This window comes from Hippopotamus amphibius, chromosome 9 (assembly GCF_030028045.1).
Source record: "Hippopotamus amphibius kiboko isolate mHipAmp2 chromosome 9, mHipAmp2.hap2, whole genome shotgun sequence".
Classification (NCBI taxonomy): domain Eukaryota; kingdom Metazoa; phylum Chordata; class Mammalia; order Artiodactyla; family Hippopotamidae; genus Hippopotamus; species Hippopotamus amphibius.
Window position 1 is genome coordinate 74,328,305 of NC_080194.1, and position 26,662 is coordinate 74,354,966.

The 26,662-nt window shown below is 38.3% G+C and overlaps 1 protein-coding gene and 1 pseudogene across 1 annotated transcript in view; one reads left to right on the top strand and one right to left on the bottom strand.

The window, feature by feature from the left end:
• Positions 1 to 26,662, bottom strand: part of UVRAG (UV radiation resistance associated) — a 320,954-nt gene that overhangs the window by 65,494 nt on the left and 228,798 nt on the right. Inside the window, exon 13 of the mRNA XM_057750060.1 lies at positions 7,855 to 7,933. Coding sequence (XP_057606043.1) covers positions 7,855 to 7,933 — 79 coding nt within the window. The remainder of the gene's footprint in view (positions 1 to 7,854; positions 7,934 to 26,662) is intronic.
• On the top strand, positions 10,978 to 11,363 carry LOC130861306 (U6 snRNA-associated Sm-like protein LSm4; annotated as a pseudogene).

The window sequence follows — 26,662 nt, forward strand, 5'->3', positions numbered from 1 at the left end:
CAACAAGAGGGCCAAGACAATTCAATGGGTAATGAGTAGTCTTTTCAACAAAATTTTCTGGGCTAAATGGATATCTACATGCAAAAGAATGAAGCTGGATCCTTTCCTTACACTATACAAAAAAAACCTTAATTCAAGATGAATCACAGACCTAAACGTGCAAGCTAAAACTACACAGAAGAAAACCTAAAAGTACTTGGGTTAAGCTTTCTTAGATATGACACCGAAAGCATAAGCAAGAAAAGAAAAAAGTAGATAAAACTGGACTTCATCAAAACTAGGAAGCTTTTTGTTTCAACAGACTATCAAGAGGGTGAAAAAGACAACCTGCAGAATGGGAGAAAATATTTGCAAATCATACATCTGAGAAGGGACTTGTGTTTAGATTATATAAAGATCTCTTACAACTCAACAATAAAGACAAATTACCCAATGGGCAAAGGGTCTGGACAGACATTTCTCCAAAGAAGGTACACAAGTGTCCAATAAGCACATGAAAAGATGCTCCATATTATTAGCCTTTAGGGAAATTCAAATCAAATCCACAATGAGATACTACTTTACACTCAGTAGGAGGTGATAATAAAAAGGACAGAAATTGGAACTCTAATACATTGATGGTGGGAATGCAAAATGGCGTAATCGCTTTCAGCACGCAGTCTGGCAATTCCACAAAATGTTAAACACAGTCACCCTGTGGCTCAGCGACTCCACTCACATGCACTGGGCTGGCCAAAAACTTTGTTCGGATTTTTCTGTACCATCTTACTAATGGTAGGCAGCAGGGGGGGAAATTTTGTAGGCAGCAGGGGGGAAAAGAGGGATTTTCACTATTAAAATATCCTTGGAATTTGTATTCTTGATTCCAAGAAGAATTAAGAAAATAAAAATGCATTTTCTCCTCATGTGTCATATACATTGAATCATATGTTAAAGAAACAGACATGAATTTAAGCTGCTGGGTGTAAGCTGGCATTGATCCCTTCTACATAGCGGTGTACTGTGGGCCCCATGAGTGGTCAAGTTTTACAGAAAGACCATGTCCCTGGCAGCAGAGAAGTTTCCAGCTGTTTTTGGAAGGAGAAGCTACTTTTACTTTCTATGAAAGTCTTAAAGTAAATTGAGAAAAAAGAGAGGTAATAGAGTAAAAAGAAGAGAGGTCATGAAATCTCCAGGACCTAATCCTAGTTCTTCTACTTAATTCCTGATCTCAGGGGTCTCATATATAAAAGGCAGATAACTGTCCATGCCTTATCCACCTCATAGGATGGTAATAAGGCCCACATTAAAAAGAAAAAAAGAAGAAGAAACAAAGTGGGATATAGCTGGATCTGATCTCAGAAGATTTCGTCTTGAATTCTGTTTGTCATTTAATAGTTTCATCATCCTTGAGAAGTTAGCATAGCAGCAACTCAATCTCTTAACTAAGGATAGACCTGGTCAACACACTTCACAATGTATGAAATGAGATACAGAAGTGTAAGTATACCAAAAGCCATTAAATCCAATACAAATGTAAATCATCATTAGTATTTGTAAACCACACCCTCAAAGTATTACTCTTAAGTCCCTGAACTTTCAAGAAAGGAGAGAAGAAGCCTGGGTCAAGAAAACCCAAAAGCAATAGAAAAGAATCCACTGATAGCTGCTGGCCTGATGACCTGTATGGCACAGTATTACCAGAATTCCAATTTGTAGGTCTCTTATATAATGTTTCCACATCTGGGGAACTGACGTGTCTTGGTTTATCAGACTATGAGCAACTGAGGTGTTTTATAGGAAATCTGGGTGACTACACTCTCTAGGACATTGGTCCTCAAACTTTTTGGTCTGAAGATCCCTTTACTCTCTTAAAATTGAGGAGCCTCAAAAGCTTTTGCTTATGTAGGTCATACATAAATGTATACCATATTAAAAGCTAAAACTGAATAAGCTTTTAAATATTTATTAATTCACTTGAAAATAATAATAATAATCTACTACTTGTTAATATAAATAACAATTTTAATGAAAAACAAGCATATTTTCAAAAAAAGAAATTTAGTGAGATGAGCGACATTGTTTTACATTTTTGCAAGTTTCTTTTGCAATGTCTGCCTTAACAGAAGACAGCTGGATTCTCATATTTTCTTTTGCATTCATTTTGTTACCACACGTTGTTTCATGAGAAAATGTAATTGGGAAAGAAAGAAGTATTTTAATAGCCTTTTCCAGATAATTGAAGATATTCTTCTCTGATACTACCTCCAAACTTAACAAGTAGTAGTTTCTTAAAGGTCAGTAGCAATGTAGAATCTGAAGCCATTTCAATATACTTTTTACATCTGTTACATTAAAATCCATTGGCATTTTTGCACTTTGAAGAGACTTTTACCTGTACATGACTTCATAGCAACATATATCGGTCATTTTGAAAATACTGGCTGAGTTATATAGATTTTAAATGCTGACACATTCATTATAAAATATTTTAAAATTTCATTTATTAAATATCACTACCAACTTCACCAAAAACACCTTTAAGAAATGGGAAGCTGTCAACGTCACGGTGGCAAATGCAAGTTTTCCGACATACTATTGATATTGTCATTCAAAATCCTGAATTTCATCATCAGCTGATTTCCTTTCGCGAGGCTCACTTCATTCATTTTTGAAAAAAATGTCTGCCAAATATCTAAGTCTGTATAGTTGGCTGCTTGTTAATCTTTCAAGATGGTGCTCCATGAAAAAAGTCAGCTAGTTTAGTTAGTAACTCAGTTGCACAAGTGCTTTAACGCCTATTTCCCTTTCCATCACACAGAATATAAAAAAAATATGTAGTCAAGGGTCAACATTCAGTATAATTAATAACTTTTACTGCTTCATCAAGGACATTCTTAAGTTAAGCTGCTTTTTGTCTTTTTGTTTTGTTTTGAAACTACGAGTTTGTTGAAAGTGCCCCCTTTTCTATCTTAGGTCAACAAACTCACTTATGTTCTGCGTCCAATTTCCTTTCCCTAAGACTTTACTCCTTCAAGTATCCTTCTTTATCTTGTGTTAGCAATTTCTCTCTTCATTTGATCACTCTCACCAGCATATAAACATGCCCTGATATTTCCCATCTTAAAAAAAGAAAACACACTAAAAAGATTCCACATCCCCACAAATTAAAAAAACAAAACCAAAACCAAAAAACCTCACTTACACCTACAGTCTTTTCCAGTTATGAACCCATTTGTCCACTTCCAGGAGGGCTGTCTATAATCAATGTCACTTCCTCATTTCCTATTCACTCTTCAACACACCTACTGCTCTACTGAAACTGCTCATCAATGACTTCCATGTTCTGAAGTCCACTGGGTACTTCATCTGACAGAAGGCTTTAGTTGATTACTCTTTCCTTCCAGAAATTTACTTCTCTTAGTTTCCAAACTATTACTTTCTCCTAGTTTTCTCTCTACCCAACTGGCCATTCCTCTCAGTCTCTGCTGGTTCAACCTTCTCTATCTAACTTCTAAACGGGATTTCCCAGGGCTAAATCCCACTGTAATGTTTCTGTCTGTATCTGCCTCTCTCTTTTTAGCTAGCTTTGCACTCTCTTCCTGGTTGATCGCACCTGGTTCCATGGATTTAAACATCATGTTTATGTTGATGACTACCAAATCTGTATCTCTAGTACTGACCTCCCACCCTGAGTTCCAGATCCATATATCCTGTTGCTTACTTGATGACTCTACTTGGATTTCTAAAAGGCAACTCAACCGTAACATTTCCAAAGCAGAACTTTTGATTCTCCCAACCTCCATCTCCTGGACCCTTCCCCATCTCAATAAACAGCATTTTCATACATCCATTTGCTGAAACACAAACCCTAGGAGTCATTCCTGATTACTCCTTTTCCTCCATCTCCCACATTCAATCCATTAGTTCATCTCCCATAATATACTGCGACATATAACATTATATTAGTTTCAGCTGTACAACATAATGATTCGATGTGTGTGCGTGTGTGTGTGTATAGTGAAATGATTACCACAATAAGTTAACATCCCTACCGCACATAGTTGCAAACTTTTTTTTCCTTGTGGTGAAAACTGTTAAACACTGGCAGCAACTTTCGCATGTACAACACGGTATTCACTGTAGTCAACATGCTGTATGTTACATCCCTAGGACTTACTTATTTTATAACTAGAAGTTGGTAGTTTTTGACAACCTTCACCCATTTCTGCCACCCCCTACCCCCACCTGTGATAACCACCAATATGTTCTTTTTAACTATGAGTTTTTTTTTTTTAATTTAGATTCCACATATGAGTGAGATCATGTGGCATTTAATTCACTTAGCATAATACCCTCCAGGTCCATCCCTGTTGTTGCAAATAGCAGGATCTCCTTCTTTTCATGGCTGAATAATATTCTATAACACACACACACAGACCACATTTTCTTTATCTATTCATCCACTGATAGACACTTAGGTTATTTCCATGTCTTGGCTATTTTAAATAATGCTGCAATAAACATGGGGGCTACAGGTATCTTTTCAAGTTAGTGTTTTTGTTGCCTCTGGGCAAATACCCCAAAGGGGAAATGCTGGATCAAATGCTGCTCTTTTAACTTTGCAGGGTGATGATGAGGGTCATGCGGATGTATACGTATGTATATCATGAACTATAAAGCTCTCCACAAATGTAAGGGAAAAGTATTATAATTTTTGATTTACTACATTTTATGCTCTGGGAACTAAAAGCAAACTACTGTGCTATATACAAATACTAATACAATGTGCTTATAAACTTACTGACAATTATGGCAGGAGCTGGTGTCTTAAATCAATGTTAATTATACTGTGCCTGAATTCTGCCAAGCCCATTCCTATACTGTTACAGACTGCCCAACACTGAAGACTATTTCCAGCCAAAGGGGCTGGCCCTTGAAAAATATTAGTAAATGGTGCTAAAAACAAGGCATTTTGCTTTACTCACTTTCAATACCCAGTCCAGCACACACGCCCTTAGACAGCAGCGACAGGAAGAGGGCAAGCAGGCCTTACAACCCTCTCAGCTCTTCAAACAACACCTGAGGATTTCCACCTGAAGGCCTGTCTTTCTAAGCTTGTGCTTTCAAAACTTGGGCTGGACTGATCCCAAATACTGAAGTAACAAATATTACTAAATTCTGTCATTTCCTCTACCAAAAAAGTGATTTTACTACTACTTCTGGTTGTGATGAAAGGTCCTATTGACTATTCAAATCCTCAACCAAGTTATGGATGCAGTGTTAAATGACTTCACTCCTTTTTCTCTGGCACTTTAACACATGCCAATGCTTTCATCCACCTCCACTAACGTGGCTTATAAATTACTGAGGTGGGGCCATTTTAATAGTATGACTTATTCACATTTCTAGAGATGGGGTATAAATGAGACTGGCTGAGAAGACAAACTCCCCTTTGCCAACATGTACTGGTATATATGTACATAAAAAATAAACCTTCACAAGTTGGAAATATGTTGTTAGTATAATACCTGGTTAGGACCATAATAATTAATGGTTCTTTGATTAGTTACAAGTTGAAATGTAAGACAGTGATGGTAGTAAGGCCAAAGACAAGATGGAGTTAAAGTGAAAAAAGCTGAAGGTCACAAACTTGCTAAAAGTTTCTTTCTAAATGCTCAGAAAAAGCTTTCTGAATGAACTCCGAAACCTAAGGAAGTCTGTTTATAAGAAGTTTATTGTTGTCTCCTTTTTAAAACCACCATAACTGTGATGAAAAAAACACTAGAGAGCAAGATACTTGCTCCCTCTGGAGTCAGAGTGGTTAACCCATTAAACACACACACAAATGTAATCTCTCAGCTTCAAAGAGTATAAAGTTGCAGAGGATACAAAATTCCTAGAAGTAATCCATTTTTAAAACAGAGGAATAAAACTAGTTCCGCATACTTGTGGCCTTGGTTCAGTTAAGAATAAAATCAGAAGCTACCTGGGAAGTGCTCTAAAATGAGGACCAAACAGGTGCTAGAGCTGAGTCTGATGTGGAGGGCTGGATGTCCCAAATTTGGCAACGTACATAGTCAGCCTCCCTCTTGGTCTTGTTCTCAAAGCAAGCTGGCCTATTCTTAGTACCCCTTTATACCATAGTTTGCTATTCCCATTGGGCCCTGAGAAGAAAGAATTAAGTGTGTGTGTGTATGTGTGTGTGTGTATGCGTGCACATATGTGTATATGAAACTGGGATTTATGACGAAATGCAGGCATTTCAGCCCTAGCCTTAATTGGGAGTAGGTGTCACCTGGAAACTTCCAACAGACTTCTGATCTTAGGCCTTATGTGCTTAAAGCAAGAAACAGAAAATAGGGCAAAGAGAGAAGAACCTCTGAACTCGGATCAGAAGTGACTTCTACTAAATGAGGCCAACTTTCCTGACATCCTGACTCCCGGACTCTGGACCCCAGTGTCCACACACTCTTTTCCACCTTGGCTGACTTCACTGGAGGTGCTCTCTAATTTACTTAGACCTCTTCTCCCTTAATGTATTCTTAGTCTGGCCACTTCTTGACCATTTCCACCTAAGTACTACCTTTTCTATGGTATGACATCTGTGATCAGTAATGTGAGCTAGGCAGCCCCGAAATCAAATTCCTGTATCTAGACTGAGATAACCTTCTGCCAAAAATGGAGGGAAGGAAACCATCTGCTGTGGGAAGAATGGCACACGGAAAGATGAGTCATGGGCCAGAGGCTGTGAGCAAGGCTGCTTGTCTGGAATAAAGAACGTGAGCTGGATGGCAGTAACAATAAAAGCAGTGAGAGTGTAAGCTTATAGGCAAATGATTAATCAAGGACTGCAAACTAGAAATTTCATCCGCTATCAGAAAAGTGTAAGAGTCTTAATAAAAACCAAATTAAAAAAAAAATTACACTGAGGTTAGATGAGGGGAAGAAAGGCAAAGATGACACCATATGGAAGAATAATTCTAGATCCATCAGAAATGAATATGGGAATTGTTCAGTGAGTCTTTAGAATCATATGGATAAAAGGCAACTCAGGCTCATAAAAACAAAAGCATCAAAAACCTTATTGCTTCTATAAAAAGGAAAGGCCTGAAGATACAGAAGATTACTGTCTTTAAATAACAGCCAAACAGTGGGATCTCACCCATGTGATATTCCAGTTGGAAGGATGTCCGAATAAAAACAAGACACTGAAGCTGATCTTCCTTTACAACTAGAAAATTTATGGCCTGTCGACCTGTTGAAGTACAGCCAAGTGTGCTAAGGAAATGCTGTATATTTCTTTCAAGAACATGCAAACGCAAGCATCTGATAGCCTTTCTATGGCATGTGAAAAGATATTAAGTGAGATACGAACTGGTGCGATGTTGGGAGAGTCACAAAAATCCAAGATGGATTGGAAGGACCATGTGCTTGGTCTTTTCTTTGGGGCCCTGGATAATAGGTGAGGAGACCATTAAGGACTTGCCAAAGTCACTAAACTTTTACTCCATAAACAACTCCCAATGCAAAATGAGTCCCTAGGAGTGGTCTGTGAGAAGAAAGCTCTTAGCAGTCAAGCTGCAGAGGCAAGAGGTTATAAAGCCCACACTTTCAAGTACAGTCTACTAGCAGGTAACAATTCAGTAAATGGCTTCTGATTTAGCAGGAGGATTCCAGTCTGTACCCACTGCTTCTCTGTGGTATTTATAATGGCACAGAAAAAGACTGTGGCCAAAAAAAGAACTTTGCATTGTCACCTTAACTGGTGAAATAAAAGAGTCAACTGTAGTACGTATTCATAAAGAGGGTCAGCAACCCCAGGAAGTGGGCTGCACATGGGAAGGAGGAGGGGCGTGAAGAGGAGTTACTTACCTGAGCTATATTTTTGTTCAGAAGATAAACACCATAATCAAACTGTAACTTCTCCCCTCCTTTTGGGTATAACGGAAACCTAAAAAAGGTAAAGTAGGATCAGAAGTTTACAAACACTTCAGTAAAACAGCCTCCAAGTTGTTGACAAAGGCGGAAGTTTCTTGGATACAGCATAAACATCTGACGACTTGGACAAGTCACTTATATAGTCATTGCAACCTACTATCTTCATATCTTCATAACATTAGTCAAATCAGAACGATTACTGCTGTTTCAAAGAAAAAACTGAATAGGTCATCCAACAAGGGACTAATATATAAGAAAGTGATCCACCACCCTCAAGGAGTTGAGGCCACTATGTCTCATATTTATATATGAGACTTACCACCCTAAGATTACGATCCTAGAATTTTTTTCCTCTAATACTTTGGACCTCACATCTCAGCTTCTACTAAAAAGGAGAGAAAGATTAAGAAAAAAAAAAATCAGACACGAAAGCAATATATAAGGTTTCTGCTGCTTCTGAGGTGGCTAGTCAAATTAACAGCACCAAAGAGCAAAAATTCATCAAAAACTAATTCACATTCACAGGGGTGTCTATTTAGATGTTACTTCTCCAAGGCAATGTACTCATGCCATAGAGTTCTCATAAGATTTTCCATTTTAACTTGACTCACTGAAGCAACAAAGGCATGAGAGTGTAGATCCTTATAAAGGTGAGGAGTTATTTTAGGGAATAAGTTTCCCTCACCATTTCCCTTTCCCTACTCCTGCAAATGAAGAAGAAAAGGTTAGAGGATATCTATGTTCTAATTATATTTTCCCCTGATTCTCAAGACCAAGCATACATTTTAACCTCTGCAACAGATTTCTCAACAAACAGATCAATCACAACTTAGACAGGGTCAAGAAGAAACTTTCCTTAGTTTTGCCAATATGTGACTGTTTTTAAGAATAACATACTCTTACAGAAATAAATGGTAGGTGACAATTACTGGATATTCTTAATTTCAACTGTGTTTTAACTGTCTGAGGAAAAGATACATTCCATAATGCTTGGAGAATATTGTTTTCCAGTGAAAATAAAAGAAAGGAAACAGAATTTAAAGCTTTATATTAAATTCTCAAGTTGCTGATTACATAGTGCCCAAAAGGTAAATTTGTTGTACTGTAAAATTACAGGCACTGGGGAGTGAGCAAGGTCATGAATTGTCTTTATTCTCTACAGTGGAACACCAAATGCTTCATATACCCAACAAGAAGATATAGCTATGTATTCAATTGAAGGTGTAAAAAAATAAACTAGGACATATGGTTTGGCCCTAAATTGAGATTCATTAAAAATGACAGCAAAGCAAATTCAGGATAAGCACAGTGTAACACACCAGGCTTTTACAGGGTATCAGGGAATCATTCAAATTCGTATGGGGTAGCTTGCAAAGAAACTACCTAACTGAAAGGATATACCAACACAGGGGCATTTTGAAGAAATCTACTAGAGTCCTAAAGTTCTATACTGTATAGTTGTTATACTATAAACCATTACAAGTAGACTATCTGCACAGCCCATCAAACCCACAAATATCTCCACTTCCAAGTTACAAATACAGAAACTGTTTCAAATGTTGGAAAAGTAAATTGAAATAAGCATACATTGAAAACCAAGCCTCTAAATCCCGAAAAATGGATCTTATGATATTCACTTTTTATTACCTCATTGGGACTTCTTTATAGGAAGAAAGAGCCCCAAGGTGTGTACGTACCATTAAAACAAATCTAAAGAGTGACTAGAGCCAAAGGTTCAAACAGGGAAATTTTAAGACAGATCAGATATTAGGACAGAGTTCACATCTTATATTGCTTTCAAATTCTTAAGGGGTCACGTCAAGTTGAACAGTATAATAGCTTCTAACTATTACACAGCCATCTTACTTTACAAAAGTACATGGATTTATAGATCTACTAAGCAATCTGGAAAAATGAAATCCATCCAAAAGGGTAAAACCTATTACCATCAGGACATAAGATACAAATCAAAGGCATCTTAATTCAATATACATAGACAATCTCATTAGCAAACTGCAGAAGGTTTAGATAAGAATGTGATCATTCAAGTACAACCAGAAAAATGTCCTTAGCACCACAAACAGAATTCATTTAAGGGAGTATTACAGTAAATAACTAGAGGAATAACTATATGTTTCCTATTATTATAGTTTTATAGAAAATGCAATTAAAATGAGCAATATTAAATACTTCTTCAAATTAAATTATATTTCCAAGTTGTCTGAAAAATTCACTGACTCTACATGGTAAAAATCAATGAATTAGAAAGCAATAAATAGATTATCTGCGAAGATGGTTTGCAGCTCTTTAGTATATTGTAATTTCCGTGTGAATAAAGAATTATGACATGAGTACCAAAAAGCTAATGTGATTCTAGGCTGTCCTAACAGAAACAGAGCAGATAACTAGGGAACGTGCTAGTGCCAACCATCAATACTTTGTACTGGGTCAGACGATACTGACAGATCTATGTTCAGTTCTGGGAGCTAATGTTTCTTTTTACAAGTATACAGATAAATAACTGGAACCTTTCTTATAGGTTACGTTTCTTATAGGTTTTGTAACAATCTCATTTGACTATAAAGAGCATGCAGTGAAGTAGAGTGGTCCAGTGCTTTCATTATTTAAAAGAAACTGACTTGCCTTGGTCACCTACTTAGTGGAAGAGATATGACCTCAGCATTAGGTCTTCGGTTATATATTCAGTATTCTTTCTATTGTCTCTGGGTCCTTTAGAGAAGAATGCCCAGGATGATTAGAAGAATGAGAGTCATAGTTTTGAGAGAAATGGTTTAAATGACAGCAGCGGTGTTTAGCCTGGAGGACAGAAGTCTCAGGGACAACAAATGGACTTTTAGAAAGAAAAAGGGCTAGTTTTGTTCTCATGGCTTCAAGCAGGAAAATCCAGGAAAGTTGAGGTCACCACAGAATTAGTCAAAATCCGAAAGATCTTGAGTAGAGGCAGCCAAGCAGAGGCTGGGCAACAAACAGTAATCATGTGGTGAGCTGTGGTGGCTGCGGCAGAAGTGGCCAGGGAGCCCGGTCCCCGCCGACACCATGTTTCCCTTGTAGCTGCTGAAAACGGCTCAGAATCACCCAATGTTGGCGGAGCTCAAAAACGGGGAAGCGTACAATGTGCACCTGGTGAGCTGTGACAACTGGATGAACATCAACTTCGTGGGATGACCTGCACGTCCAGCGACAGGGACAAATTCTGGAGGATGCATGAGTGCTACATTTGCGGCAGCACCATCAAGTACCTGTGCATCCCTGACAAGGTCATCGCCACGGTCAAGGAGAAGGTGGTGGCCAAAGGCCGGGGCCATGGTGGCAGGGCACAGCAGAAGGGCCACGGCATGGGGGGCACCAGGAGAGGAGGGCTCCCAGGCACCGGCAGAGATCAGGCAGAAAAGAACCCAGGCAGAGAGGCGGGCAAACAGTGAGCCGCCCTTGTGTTCCCCAGAGCCTGAGCCACCACCACTGAGCATCTGCTTCCACCCCTGAGGCCGCCTTTCTGCGCTTCAGTTTATGAGTCTGTTCAGAACAAAAAGAAGAGGCAGGTGTCCGGGGAGGACTCCCTGCCTGTCACCTGCGATCCTTCTCTTTTTTTGTTAGCGAGGAGTTCTACAGCTGGCAATGTTATTCTGTGCCTCTGGTTTTGTGAAGGCGCAGCTGACTCGATTCCTGGAAGGTTGTGTTTAATGCATCTTTAAAGCCCTCACTCTTGTTTTAAGGTCAGGCATTTTCCAAACAGGTTTGTTTTCCATTTTGTGTTAGATGCCCGTGTGGTGAACAAAGGGGAGGTTTTTATTTTAAGCCGTATGCACTGAGACTGACAGCCTGGAGAATTTCCTGAAACATGGACCCCAAAGCTGCCTTTTCAAAGTGAATCCAGACGAACCTTTGCCTCAGAAGCTGTTCTGGGGGACCATGCTAGGCTCTGTCCCTTTGCTTCCTCTCTCCCTCTTTCTGCTATAAAAATAAAAAACAAATACAACTACAAAAAACAAAAAACCCACAAAACCATGATTCAGGGGTCTAGTGGGCTGAATGCTGCCCCGCCTCCAAACGTATGTCTATATTTGGAAACCCAGAACCTGTGAATGCAACATTATTCGGAAAAAAGGGTAAGAATCTTGAGATTAGAATATCCTTGATTATCCGGCTGGGCCCTAAATCCAGTGAGTGTGCTTATACAGATGCAGAGGAGAGACACAGAAAAGAGACAGTCATGTGAAGATGGAGGCAGAGATCTGAGTTACACAGCCACAAGCCAAGGAATGCCTGGAGCCAGCAGAAGCTGGAAAAGGCAAGGAAAGAGCCGCCCCTACAGCTTTCAGTGCCCCGCTGACCCCTTGATTTTGGACTTCTGGCCTCTGAAACTATGAGAGAATAAATTTCTGCTACTTTAAGTCAACAAGTCTGTGGTAATTTGTTACAGCAGCCCTAGAACCTAACACAGGGGAAATCAAACACTGGATGGCCCACTGGACTCGATGAGGTATATAATATTTCATCCATCTCCAAGACTGTGATTCTGAATATGCCAAACTAAATATATTGAATATAACTTCATATTTCCTTCAGGAAAATATTTCAAGAGTATAAGGCCAAAGGGTCATGATGATAGGCATCAGCTAAGGCTGCAAAGTAGACCTACTGAAGGGCTAGCAAAGGAAACATGAGAAAAAGATTCATATGTATGGTCTGAGAGTAGGAAAAGTTTTAACATTAATATACGTATTATATATAAATTTTATATATTATACATATTTTTCAAATTACTTCATGTGTGTATGTATATATGAAGAATATGCTGCACTCAATTTAGAATAAAATTGTAAAAGAAATTTATTTTGAACCTTTCTTATTTTCAAAAGATGCAATTATTATAAGCCCTTCCCTCTCCTCCCCAAACCAGACATTTTTAAAAAGGACTCCAAGTTGGTTATAGTTTCTTACCTTCATCTTTGGAGCCCCACATCCACATCTGGTTCTTTCATGGCTCAATTGGGGATGTGGATATGGCTATAGTTAATTCAAAAATTTTATTGTGCATATTAAGATCACTTCTGCTTATTGTATTTGTGGAAAATGTGACAACACACCCTCAATATGTTCTGAGGCCATGAGTTTCCTTCAAACTCAACTCACTTTCTCCTCTCTAGATTAGTTTTCCCCCACAACTTTTATCAGTTACTCAGGCTTAGAGTGGCATTCAATTTTTACCCTTTATTTGCATTTTATATATGCAGTGATTCACCAGGTCGACAAGCCATTTTTCCTGTGAAACGTTCTTATCTCTCCATTCCCATCACCACTCTAGAAAGTTCTTTGCTGTAGTGTGCACTGTAGGATGTTCAGCAGCATTCCTGTCCTCTACTCACTAGAAGGCAGCATTATTATTTTCCTTCTCAAATAAGGCTTTTTATCATGTCACTAGCAGCCCTGCTTCCTTATCAGTTATTGTTTTATTTAATTTTTGTTTTTCATTTTTTAAATAAATTTATTTATTTATTGGCCGCGTTGGGTCTTTGCTGCTGTGTGCAAGCTTTCTCTAGTTTCGGCGACTTCTCTTGTTGTGGAGCAAGGGCTCTAGGCGCACGGGCTTCAGTAGTTGTGGCACAGGGGCCCAGCCACTCTGTGGCATGTAGGATCCTCGCGGACCAGGCCTCGAACCTGCGTCCCCCACACTGGCAGGTGGATTCCTAACCACTGTACCACCAGGGAAGTCCCCCAGTTATTGTTTTAAATTTCAACTTCTCTGCCTAGCTTTCAAGGCCTTCGTGATCTGACTTGTCTAAGTGGTTTTCTTATAGTCTCATGAACATACCAAGCTCATTTCTCTTTGCCTTTGCTCACTTCCTGAAAATGCCCATCTCTCTCTTTCCTTCCATGTGGCAAAGTAAAAGAGATTACTATGTTTTACTTTGTCATGACTAAAAAAAAAGAAAAACTCACATTTTTCTCCTGAGCTGTATAATAATACTAAAGCTTTATCTATAATTCATTCCAAGTTGATGATAATGCAGTAAAACTGTAAGGCAGGCCAGAGGCACACAAGATGAGAAATGGCTGGAGCAGAGTGAGGGAAGAGAAGTTGGAGATAAAGTCAGCAAGGTAATGGGTCCAGATCACGCAAGCTCTAGCAGGTCAGAGTAAGGACTATGGTTTTTACTCTGAATGATAGGGGAAGCTCTGGAGGGTTCTGAAAAGATGAGAGACACAGATGCTTTCGCTTTTCTGAGAGAATAAACTGCAGGGGAGGAAGAAAGAAAACATGGAGAGGCTACTGCAAAAATCCAGCCAAGAGAAGAGGTGGTATAAACTAGGATGGTAGCTGTGAAAGCGGTGAGGAGGAACTGAATTCTCAATATTTTGAAGACAGAGCCAATATGATTTATTGAAGGATCTTACATGAGGTGTGAGAGGCAGAGGAGTCAAGGATAACTTCTAAGTTTTGGGCCTAAGCAACGGATAAAATGGGGTTGTCATCTTAATTTGATAAAAGTACAGGTGACATTAAAATAGACAGCTAGGGGGTGGGGTGAGGAACAGAGTATGAGTTCTCAGTGCTAGAAGATTGGGCTGGAGAGGTCAGCAGGGACCTATAAACCACAAGACATCTAGACTATATCCTTAAGGACAATGGGAGGATAATTAGAGATTTCTTAAGCATAAGAGTGACAGAATTGGGGTTTATATTTCTTAAAGACCACTCTGGCTATAGTGCAGTAAATAAAGGGGAACAAGACCCAGTTGGGAGGCTGTTGCAGTGGTCCAGGTCAGAATGGTGATGGTTTTGACTAGGGTTCCAGTAGTGGAGAGGAACATATGTGACTAGATTTGAGCTGCAGTTTTTAGGTAGAGTGCAAGAACTTTGTGATAGATGGTTGTGACAGTGGTGAAGAGGGAGGGGTCAAAGATGACCCTTCGGTTTCACGATTCAGTAACTACGTAGATCGTTGTGTCCATGAGCTGAGACAGGGAATGCTGAGGAGAAGCAGGTGGATATACTATGCATGCATATAATATAGGTAATATATTTTACAAAAAAATGTTCTTACACATAAAGTGAACAGAAATTCGGGGTAAAAATATCAATAAAAGAATTACAAAACCGTAAATGGAAACTGAAGCCACAGATGTGAATGAGATGGCCTAAAAAAAAAATCATAAAGAAGAGGGTTGTTTCAGAGCCTTAAGAATATCAACAAGAGATGGGGAAATGAAAAGAGGCCCAAGAAGGACTGCTCAGAAAGATTTGAGGAAAACCAAGTGTCTCACCAGAAAAGCACAGAGAAAGTGTTAATTTAAGAAGGAAGACATCATCAGTAGTCAAATGGTGCTGACGGTTCAAGCAACAAAGATGTGAAGACATGTCTGTTGGATGTAATTACATGAGTTCATTGGTAGGTAGCTTTGGTAATACAGTAAACACACGTTTAAATGAAGCAGTGGGAGATGAAGGAAGACTGGTGTGAGTTCAGGAGTGACAAGGTGAGGAAACAGAGATGATGTGAAGCTTGGCACAATGAGAGGAGAGCTCAGTAGCTAGAGGGACATGGTGAAGCATGACGGGATACCCTGAGGAGGTGAGAGGAGACAGGCTCTCCATCCTACAGGGGGTGAGAGCACAGGAGAAGGATTTGCCTTAGATGGCAGGTGAGCTACCTCTCCCATTATAACAGGAAGGATGAAAGAAAGTGATCACTATGGAAACAGTTTCTTCATTCAAAAGTTTTTCACTGAACTCAACACTGTGTGCCAGGTATGGTACTTGGTGGTGGAGATACAAGGGTGGACAAACACAGACAATGGAGCTTAGAGTCCAGTGGAGCAGACAGACATTGCTCACATAATCACGCAAATACATAATTTATAAGTTAAGTACTCTGAAGGGAAGGAACACTCTTCCAGAAAAGAGGTGGACAAGAGACTGAGAAAGTCAGGGAAGACTTCTGAAAGAAAGTGACATTTTAGCTGAAACCTCAAAGATGAGTAGGCGACTTCCCCGGTGGTGCAGTGGTTAAGACTCCATGCTCCAAGGCAGGGGGCCCAGGTTCGATCCCCGGTCGGGGAACTAGATCCCACATGTGTGCTGTAACTAAAGCTCTCCCATGCTGCAACAAAGACCTGGCGAAGCCAAATAAATAAATAAATATTTTTTTAAAAAGTGAGTAAGAGCTAAGGGAAGCAATGCTCCAACTAAAGGCAGCAGTGCATGTAAACAACTACTGCAGGAGGAAGCATGCTGCTTCATGGAATTGAAAGAATGCCAGTATAGTTGGTCTGAGGGGAGTTCTGGCTAGAGAGAAAGCTAAAGCTGGATAGGAAGGTAGAATAAGCAGGGCCCCCCAGACCATGTCAGATGATGGTCTGATTTTTTTCCTAAGAGAAATAAGAAACCATGGAAGGACTTTAAACAAAGATGTAACTTGCTCAGATTTTCATTTGATATATTCCTTCTTTAATTAACCCTTTCTCCTTGAACTTTCCTCACAATGACAGATATGCATTTTGAAAAAAAGCTATGTTGATTGCTGTGGAGAATGGTTCGGAGAAGGTGAGACCAGCTTGTTGCAGTAATCTAGATGAGAGATCATAGTTGCTTGGAATAATGTGGTGATATTAGAAATGGAAAAAAGGAAACTAATTTGGAAGACTTTTAGGAGATAAATCATAAAGATTTGGTTATGGTTTGGAAGCAAATGGTGATGGAGAGGGAGGGATCATGAATAACTCAATGTATTGTTTTGCCCAAATGAATGAAAATTTTATCAAATGGTACAACAACTTGAACAAAGAAATGTAATAGAACTGCTGAGCATTAGTGAGAGCCCAGGAGTGGTAATTAATCATGAGTTTATAATGATACTATATTCCATGACTCCCTACACATCTGCTTGGGTGCAGCAGTTGCAGAGAAAATGGACAACAGGGCTATAAGAATGATGAAGTCTCAGGGAGGCAAGACAAGGGTGTTACCAAAATAATGGGTCACATAATCTAAACTGCATAAAGAGGCCAGGCCTGCAGGTCACCAAGAAGAACAATGAACAAGAGGCTAACACACAAGCTGAAGGAGCCAAGGTAGTCATCAGAGAGCAAGATGCTTGAATCAGATTCTGGATGTGGACTGACAGAAATGATGACATGATTCAGAGTGTAACCACGGGAGTAAATAAAAACGATGGGATGCAAGAGGTCACTGGTGCCAACGATCAAGAAAATGAAAGGCCAGGGTGTTGAATGATTCATCCACTTGTGTGTTAGTGTCACCCATAATAGCAAGATTTTGAATAGAAAGACTGTTTCTCTTTCCTTTGTTACCTGTTTCTTCTGTTTCTCTGTTGCCAAAACACATGATGAGTAATAGGGTTATAACTGAGAGACTGGTAGGGGAAAGAGTAGTATAGTTGAAAAGCATATGTCTCAAAGGAATAGGTTTTTGCATGTTTGCTTTGCCAACATGGTAAACAGGTAAGAATCTAGAAAAAGCAACGAGAGGAAGAAAACCCCAATGTCATCTCCTGAATCTGAATACCTACTAGCATATAAGATTAATAGCTACCAAACGGGTACCCGTGGGGTCCTCGGGGAAAATTCAGGTTCAGCTAGGGCAGAAGATGGGCTGAACTCCCTGAGAAGAGCCTGAAGATACAGGAAAGTTTGCTGATTATACATATGCACTTTTAGAGGAAGCAGCTGGAGGACTAGAGGGCTAGAGGACAAAGTAGAGAGCATCCTGAAGATGATGGAGATGATTACAAAAAGTTTTGATATGTTTTGACGGAAGGTTGAGGTATTCCCACCTGGTAGCTTCTATTTTCTTTATAAAGTCAGAAATGGGATAATTTATCAAGAAGGAAAGGGAAAACTGGGGATAGGGAAAAAAGAGAGAAGGGGGTAGTCTATAAGGCAGTCTATAAGGCAGTCTATAAGGAGGCACATAAATCTGCAGAGACTTTAAAAATGATAACAAAATGGATTAAAAACAAATCTAATGCCAGTAATAAAATAATCCTCCCAGAAAAAAATCTTTTGTTGGTCTAAGTTCTAAACAATTGCTGCAGTGACTGTTTGATTTCAATATATATGCAATCTTCAAATGAGGATGTTTTCATTATGCATATGCTAGTAAACATTATATCAACACGGAAGTTAAAGACTTTCCTGGTGGTGCAGTGGTTAAGAATTCTCCTGCCAATGCAGGGGACATGGGTTTGAGCCCTGGTCGGGGAAGATCTAACATGCTGCAGAGCAACTAAGCCCGTGTGCCACAACCACTGAAACCCAAAAACCCTAGAGCCCGCAAGCCACAACTACTGAGCCCACGTGCTGCAACTACTGAAGCCCGTGTGCCTAGAGCCCGTGCTCCACAACAAGAGAAGCCACTGCACTGAGAAGCCTGCTCACTGCAATGAAGAGAAGCTCGGGCTCACCACGACTAGAGAAAGCCCACCCGCAGCAACGAAGACAGAATGCAGCCGAAAAACAAAAACAACCCCCCCTCAAAAAAAAACCCCAAAACAAAACAACCATGGAAGTTAATTTGAAGAACTCCCAGCTATACAGTCAGCCTAACAAAGTGGACTAAACTACACACTTCCAATTCGACTAAGTTTCAAATCGTTTGGAATCTTCCATGCTTCCTTTGGACACAGTTTGTGTCCCCAAACTGTCTGTTGTTACATATTCCCATGTTTAAACAGTAGATTCAAAATAAACAATAACAGCAATGTGAAATTTTTCTTAGTTCTGAATTACTTTTTTCCCCTGGTGTAGTTTTAGATAAGGTTATTCAGATACAAAAATATTTATAATCAGCCTTAAACAAGGTATTAATCAGTATTAAACAAGGTATTTAAAATTGCTCCCTGAAGATGTGCACATAGAAACTATTCAAAAGAAAAAGTAAATATATATGTATATTTTTTTCAATAAAAGAAATTTTTCTGCTTTTCTTTTTTGGCTTTACCATCTGTTTCATCTCATGATTATTACAGAAAATAATCTTATCATATAGAGAAAGAGATGTTGAAAGTGATCGGCTCCAAGTGTCAAAACACTAGGTACATGCTACTGAGAAGTGGTTTTGAATTGACATTACCTTCTCTAGACCCAGAGACATGGGAGGTAGAAGAAAAAGTCTCCTCTTGAGAAAGCACCAGGGTAAGTGATACTTTCAGAAGAGACCCAGTGATCTTACTTCCATCTAGCAGTTGTATACTACAGATATATCGTACAGAGGTTGAAGACTTGTATATATTATAATCACTGAAGAGGGGTTTCAGAAAACACAGGAAAGATCTAGGAGGGAAGTAAGGAGAGAGAAGAGATCAAAGGGGAAGCAGCAAACAAGATGACAATGTTGAAATAATTCATAGGCAGAGGGTGACAAAAGTCCTTATAAAAGAGTAAGAGGAAGAGTGATCTTCCTCTCTCCTCCTTTGGGGAAAGAAAAGAGAGAGAGAATGTATAACAGGAAATCATATATACCAGTGAAAAAAGATATTAAGTTTGACATAACAGATAATAAGATGCCATCACAAGTGTTTAAAGGAGAAGTTATGTAGTAAAAAGCTTTACATCAGATTATTCTCTTTGCTAACATTAAATATAGTTCTTTGGACAGAGCTGTACTAAAAAGAGAAGGGAATTTCAGGGAAACAGAATTCCAAATTTCAGTAAGAAAGCTAAAAATAATCCCCATTTTTTAAAAAAACTTTGTAAGTTGCAGGGTTGTGAAAATTGTTAAAGAATTCAATGTCAATTTCCTTGTAGAAACCTTCCAGTTTTTCCACACGCTTTTAATAACTGTTGAAAAATAATTTACAGGCAAATTTCAGTGAACAGAGCAAAAATAAAGGATGGAAAGCATGTCTATTTTAATAGTCATTTTTGTAAAATAAAAATTCTGCCAAGTAAAATCAAAATCACATTCCACAACATTAACAGCCATCCTGCATTTGCCAGGGTTTAACAGCACCTGTTTCCCACAAGTCTATAAAGGTTTTTTTTTTTTTTTTTTTTTTTTTAAAAACACCCTACAATTAAGCATGCAAGGTGCATAAACCTACCATATTTGGTAATGCCAGAAGATGTTTCCATCTGGAATATGAATTTGGAAGAAAAACCACTCATCATTTTAAATTTCTAAAGACAACTTTACAATGTGTGCGCATGATATAGGTTTGTTTAAATATATCAATGCAACTAATGGTATATGCTCTGTAAGCCACTTAGGTGCTCAATCCTTCACATCAAAATTATTTTATTTAATTATAATACCTATTTCTGGGGGGGGGGTGGAGAGGAAGAGAAAAGTAGAAGGGGGATTTAGGTGTAAGAAGTTAAGCTTTGAAGTCAGAAAGGCATAGGTTCAGGCCCCCAGCTTTGCTACTTACTTGTAGTATGAACTTGGGCATACTACTCTGAACCTGTTTTCAAATCTTTAAATGGGTTTAGTAACAGCAATCTTCCAGGACTGCTTGTGAGAATTAAACTAAACAAAAAAATCTAAGACCCAACACCGTTACCAGGACATAGTAGGCATTCAATCACTGTCATTACTATGCCTTGCCTCCCCTGTACCTATCTGTGAGTGACACAAGAGAAGATACATTTTATTCATTTCTGAATATTTGTTAGTCTGTTCCCTTCTAAAATCACAAAGCATTCTTATTCCCTTAGTACTTTCAACCCTTTATTTTAGTTGTTCATACAAATGTCTTATTTCCTCTATTAAAATGTAAGCTCCTTGAGGACATGGGTGCTAAGCTCAGTCTTACCCACAGTAGGTATTCAACAAATATCTGCAATAAATGAATAAATTAAGAATAAATTTAAAAATTAAATATTGAACAACAAATATCTGTGACATATGGTCCTGTGAATTTTTTAAAAAGTAAGATTTTAAAATTCAGAAATATTTTCATCATTCACTGTTTCTTAATTTTAATATACCTAGACAGCCAACTCTTATTTTTAGAAAGTACTTTGAGTTTTGCCCAAAAGACAAATTCCTTGGTGGGGAGGAAATTTCAAGTTACAGAACGAGGTTTGCTGTGCATTAACAGGAGGCAAGGAACTCCAGCACCGGAGTGAAGAGCCGGTGAGCACTGCCAAAACAACAGCGACGCTAATGCTGGGTTTTATTTACTGAGTATCTATTATGCATTAGGTATTGCACTTTGCATACATTATCAATACGATACAAGCACTTGTCCTATTACAGGCACTGCTACTGTGAGGTGCCCAAGGTCACATGGTCTTTTCTAACACTCGACAACAACCACAGACCTAACTCCACTGGACCTCTCCCCTGCCTGGAGTTGGGATTAGCTATTCCTCTCTCATGTGTTCTCATAGAACCCTGTATGCTCACCAAGGCAGTACCTTTGATACTGTATTGTAATTGTGTGTTTATTCCTCTATAGCTTCCACAAGAATGAAAACTGTTATTAATACTGTATCCTAGTTCCTAGAGCACAATGTCTGGAACATATTTACTTGTTTAATGGAGGGAGGAGTGAATGCAGGAATGAAGTGGTAGAGCTAGAATTCCAACCGGTGCCTGTTTGACTCCTAATCTTAAATTTTAATTCTACATTATGGACCCCACCCCACCCCTGCCCAGTAATAATCCCATTTTGTAAATTTGTATTATTTTGTAAACTTCACTTATTCAAGATTTCTATAAAAATCTGTGGGATTTCAACTCACAAATCAGATGTTCATGAACCAAATTATTGCCAAAGTTACCAACTGATTTGATAAGCTGGCACCTTGAAAACAACCAAATCCAGCTTTTATATGACAACATTTTGGGTTTAGTAAGTCAAAAAGGCAGAGAATGTTGACACCAATAACTACAGATCTCATTAAAGTCCAGAATGCAACTCCTAAAATCCTAGTAACAATATTACATATATTTATTACTTTGGAGACTTATATAAAGCAAAGCAAACAAAAACCTTGGAAATAAATCCACAAATGTTTGAAATACCCGCTTAATTTCACTAAATTGATTTTTCAATAACTGTGTGCATAAATCTGTGAACTACATAAGTTTAAAGGTTAATTTAAGATCATTTATCACAAAGCCTAAAATATTCTACCTGCTTTCTAGATGTCAAAGCTCAAAATTACATGCATAAGTTAGCTTAAAGTCGGCTTTCTAGAATGAATATGCTGTCTACAAATTCCATATATTCAGAATATATTTGAGAAAGACGTATTTCAATTATGAAATTGCAAAAGGAATCACCTCAAATCATCATTTTACATCATTTCAGCACACACAAAGACAATTTAGAGGCCCTTAAAGTCATTCTGTTTAAGTACGGATTTCACAAGAGAAGAAAATTTGAAGGATCATTGATCTGGGAGCAACCAATGCTAACATCTAGGTTGTCATAATCAATCTGCTTTAATTATCAACAAGTTTTTCCCATTTTTGACCAGTCATTTGGAGCCGACCTCTGACAAGTACTTACAAGTCATCGAAATCTCATTTTATTTTATAGCCTCATATTTGTTATTGGGCTAATCTTTACCTGTTCTACATCACACAACAGCTTAAATATTTGAATGGCCCAGCAATAAATTTCCATGGTCCCCCCGGGTCAGTCAGATGTTAGCTGTTAAGTAAAGCTAAAAGGATCTATGCTTCATAAATTTCCTTCAGGGTCCACATTTGCTCTTACAGGCTAGGCTTTCAAGCCCAAACATCTTTATAGCTATGTGCAGTGATTTATTAACTCCTTCTTGTTTTTATCCGAAAAGATCAATCACATATGTATCAATAAGCTGGTGTGCTGGTGACTGCTTTTTACTGTACGTATAACCACCTGCCTTTAATACAAACTCAAGTCTACAGCTTTTGTAAGCGCTTGCTGGATTTTAACAACCTTCACCTGTTTCTAATTTGGTACAAAACATATGGTTTAGCTCTGCTATTTCGTTATAAGCCAGCCTTTCCTCTTATGGACCCAACAATATAAAAGAAAACAAATCCAGAGCACAAAAACCTAAATTTGGAGGATGTTACACACACACACACACACACACACACACACACACTCTCTCTCTCTCTCTCTCTCTCTCTCGACCTTTTACTTCTGAATAGCACTTCTGACATATAACAGGAATAAATTATTTTATAGTTATGAAATTATTACATTCCTTTGCAAACAATTAGATGTGTCCTACATTACTCTTGAGGTTTCTAAGAATTATGTTCAAACTGTGAAAATGGCTGTTTAACCTCAGGACCTCAAAAAAGGTAACAGCCATATCTAGCTGCCTGTGAGGTTTAGGGAAGAGAGTTCCTATCTTTACATTCAGGAATCTACATTTGGCCAGGTGAAACCAAGGTTTTCTTTTCTCTTTCCTTATCCCTCTCTAAATTAGACCAAATGTCTAAGAGGCAGGGTGCTGGCACAGAGAGAACCATCACCTAACCCAGCATGGTAAAGTCAATACTAAAATTAAGAGTGTCTGGGTGATAGGGCAGGGAGGAGAAAATCCTCAGCAAAAATGACTAATAGAAATGTCTAGGAAAGGCAGAGAAGTCAACATAGCCTCCCATGGCTCTACCAGACTTTTCTACACACACTTACTTTTGCAGTCACGGTGGGACCTGACAACACTGGCCACAGCTGGCATTTAATCTCCCATTCAAATTCCTCTCATCCTTTAAGGCCCAATGCAAATACTCAATCCACTGAAGCCTCCTCTAAGTCCCAGACCAGAATGGATGGTGCTTTAAGGTTTATCAGTATTTATCCTTCATTTGGAAGCATGCAATTACGTTATGGCTTTGCTTTACAATCATATATTTACACATCTCTCTCTTGTATAATAATCTACATAACAGGCATTGAATAAATGTTTGTTGAATTGTATTAAATTGGTTTACAAATAAAAAGATTGTGTATAAATAAAGCATACTTAAAAATTAATGTTTATTTATCAAATAATTCACGTACACGGTTTAAAAAGTCAAACTGCTCCACAAACTTGATAGTAAAAATATTAGTTTACATGTTTATTAGGTAATACCTTACCTCTACCTCAACTTCTAAACCCCAGAGCCAACAATTCCCAACACTTTAAGCTGCTTTTTAAAAAATTTACCCCTGGGACTTCCCTGGTGGTGCAGTGGTTAAGACTTCACACTCCCAATGCAGGGGGCCTGGGTTCGATCCCTGGCAGGGGAAATAGATCCCATATGCATGCACCAACTAAGAGTTCACATGCCACAACTACGGAGCCTGTGAGCCACAACTAAGACCTGGTGCAACCAAATAAATAAATATTTTTAAAAAACTGCTTACAGATCTCTTTAAAAAAATTTACCCTACATATATATAATTAATATCCTATATTCCTGCAATCTACTGGAGAAGATAAGGATCTCTCTTACACATTGCTTCCCCATCTCTTCCCAAAACACCCACCTTTCTTCTTCCTATTCTCTCAATAGGGTCAATGCCACATTTCTGGGGAATTCCCTGGTTGTCCAGTGGTTAGGACTTGGCATTTTCACTGCCAGGGCCCAGGTTCAGTCCCTGTGGGGGAACTAAGATCCTACAAGCTGTGCGTGGCCAAAAAAACAAAACAAAAACACATTCTTTGGTGAAATCAATATACGTTACAGTGTTATAAACACGTAATTATTATTTTGAGTTGTCATATCATGAATGATATTTATATTTTCTTTCTTTTCAACTTGGTTCTTCCTGGACTTAATTACCATCTAGTTTCTTTATTTGCTAAATTTACTGATGTACCTCTAACTAATTCATTCCCTGAGGGAAGCAATGAAAATTCCCTCAAAATGTAAATAAATAAATCACATAATCTTCACCTTTCCTTCGTCCTCCATCTCTCTAGGCCAGTTGAAGAGCTGACCTACAATTTTCCTTCACCATCATCCTAAGATTCCTTTGCTTCTCTGCTGTGCTGGATCCCTTCTTTTCCTTGAATGATGTTTTCCTTTTACTTGGTTTATTCCCTTGTACTAATAGAGCACATCTTCTAGATTTTTCTAGGAAAGGTGTGTAGGTAGACTTTTTTTTAGGACCTCCATGTCTGAAAAGCTTTTCTACCACGTATTTGATTGATAGTTTGACAGATACAGGCAAACCTCGTTTTTATTGTGCTTCGCAGATATTCTATTTTTCACAAATTGAAGGTTGTGGCAACCCTGCACTAAGTCTATCAGAGCCACTTTTTCCAACAGCATTTGCTCACTTCACCTCTGTGTGCCACATTTTTAATTTTTGCATTAAACATTAAAAATTTTGCATTAACATTAATTTTTGCAATATTTCAACCTTTTTCACTATTATATTTGTTAACAGTGATCCGTGGTCAGTGATCTTTGATGTTACTATTGCAAAAAGATCATGACTGGCTAAAGACTCAGATGATGGTTAGCATTTTTTAGCAGTATTTTTTCATTAAGGTATGTACATTGTTTTTTAGACATAATGCTATGGCACACAACAGACTACAGTATAGTATAAACATCACTTTTTTATTTGCACTAGGAAACCAAAAAATTCATGCTATTTGCTTTATTGTGGCGGTCTAGAATCAAGCCCACAGTATTGCTGAGCTTATAGAAATAATTTTCCCATGGTATTTTGAGGGCACTGTCCCTTCACTTTCTAGCTTTTGGTGTTGCCTTTGAGTAGTCAGATATCACGATTCCCATTCCATTGTATTTTTCCCCCCCCTGCAAGCCTTCAGAATCTTCACTTTACCTCTAGCATTTCAAAATATCACGGTGCTGGGCACTCACTGGTCTCCTACAATCTGAAATCAAGTCTTTCAATTATTAGAATTTTTTAATTTCTTGGATAATTTCCTACCCTCTTGTTTTCCTTTTCTATACTCACTGTTACATGAATGTTGGATTATCAGATATATGACAAATGTCTCTCTGATTTCTATTCTTTCATATTTTCAATCTCTGCCTTTTGTATTTTAAGATTTCCTCAACTTCACCTTCCAACTTTCTGTCCTGCTTTTTTTTTATTCCATCATTTTACTTTCTGAAGCTTTGTTTTTTAATGAATGCTCATTTTCATACCAACCTGTTTTTGTTCTTAGATGTAGTGCTTTCTCCTTGTCTCATAGAGCATATCAATAGTCTTTAAAATTTTTTTATAAAAAAATCAACTTTATTTATTAAGGTATAACTGACATATAACATTATTTTAGTTCAGTGGTACAACATTAGATATTTATGTATTTTTACTTTTTGTTGATCCCTATTCTTTCTTCTCTCCACATTTCTTTTTTGATCATTTTGGGTTCTGCATTTCATGTGAGAGAATCTGATGATCCTTGGCTGACCATTAATTTTTAAAAGTGAGGTACTAAAAAAGTGATTGAAAACTGTGCATGGACAGGATTGGTCAAATGGCGAGTTGTATTCTGGGGTGATCAGCTAAGGCTTGGCAGTTTCATTGGAGGACATACAACTGTAAGGAACTGTGAGTATTTTCTCTTGGATCAATCAGTTTTCTTCGCTCTTATTGATTTCAACCTTCAGTGTGCAGACATTCACTTAATTCCTCTTTTCAGCCTGGCCTCTTTGCCTTCAGTTATGCTGGCAGTACCTAAATCCAAGGTTAGTCTAGTTCATTCAACCTCTTACGAGTAAACTTCCCCATGTTTTCTGCAGGTGTAAGGAGAGGTAGTTGCCTGAAAAAGGGGTTACTAG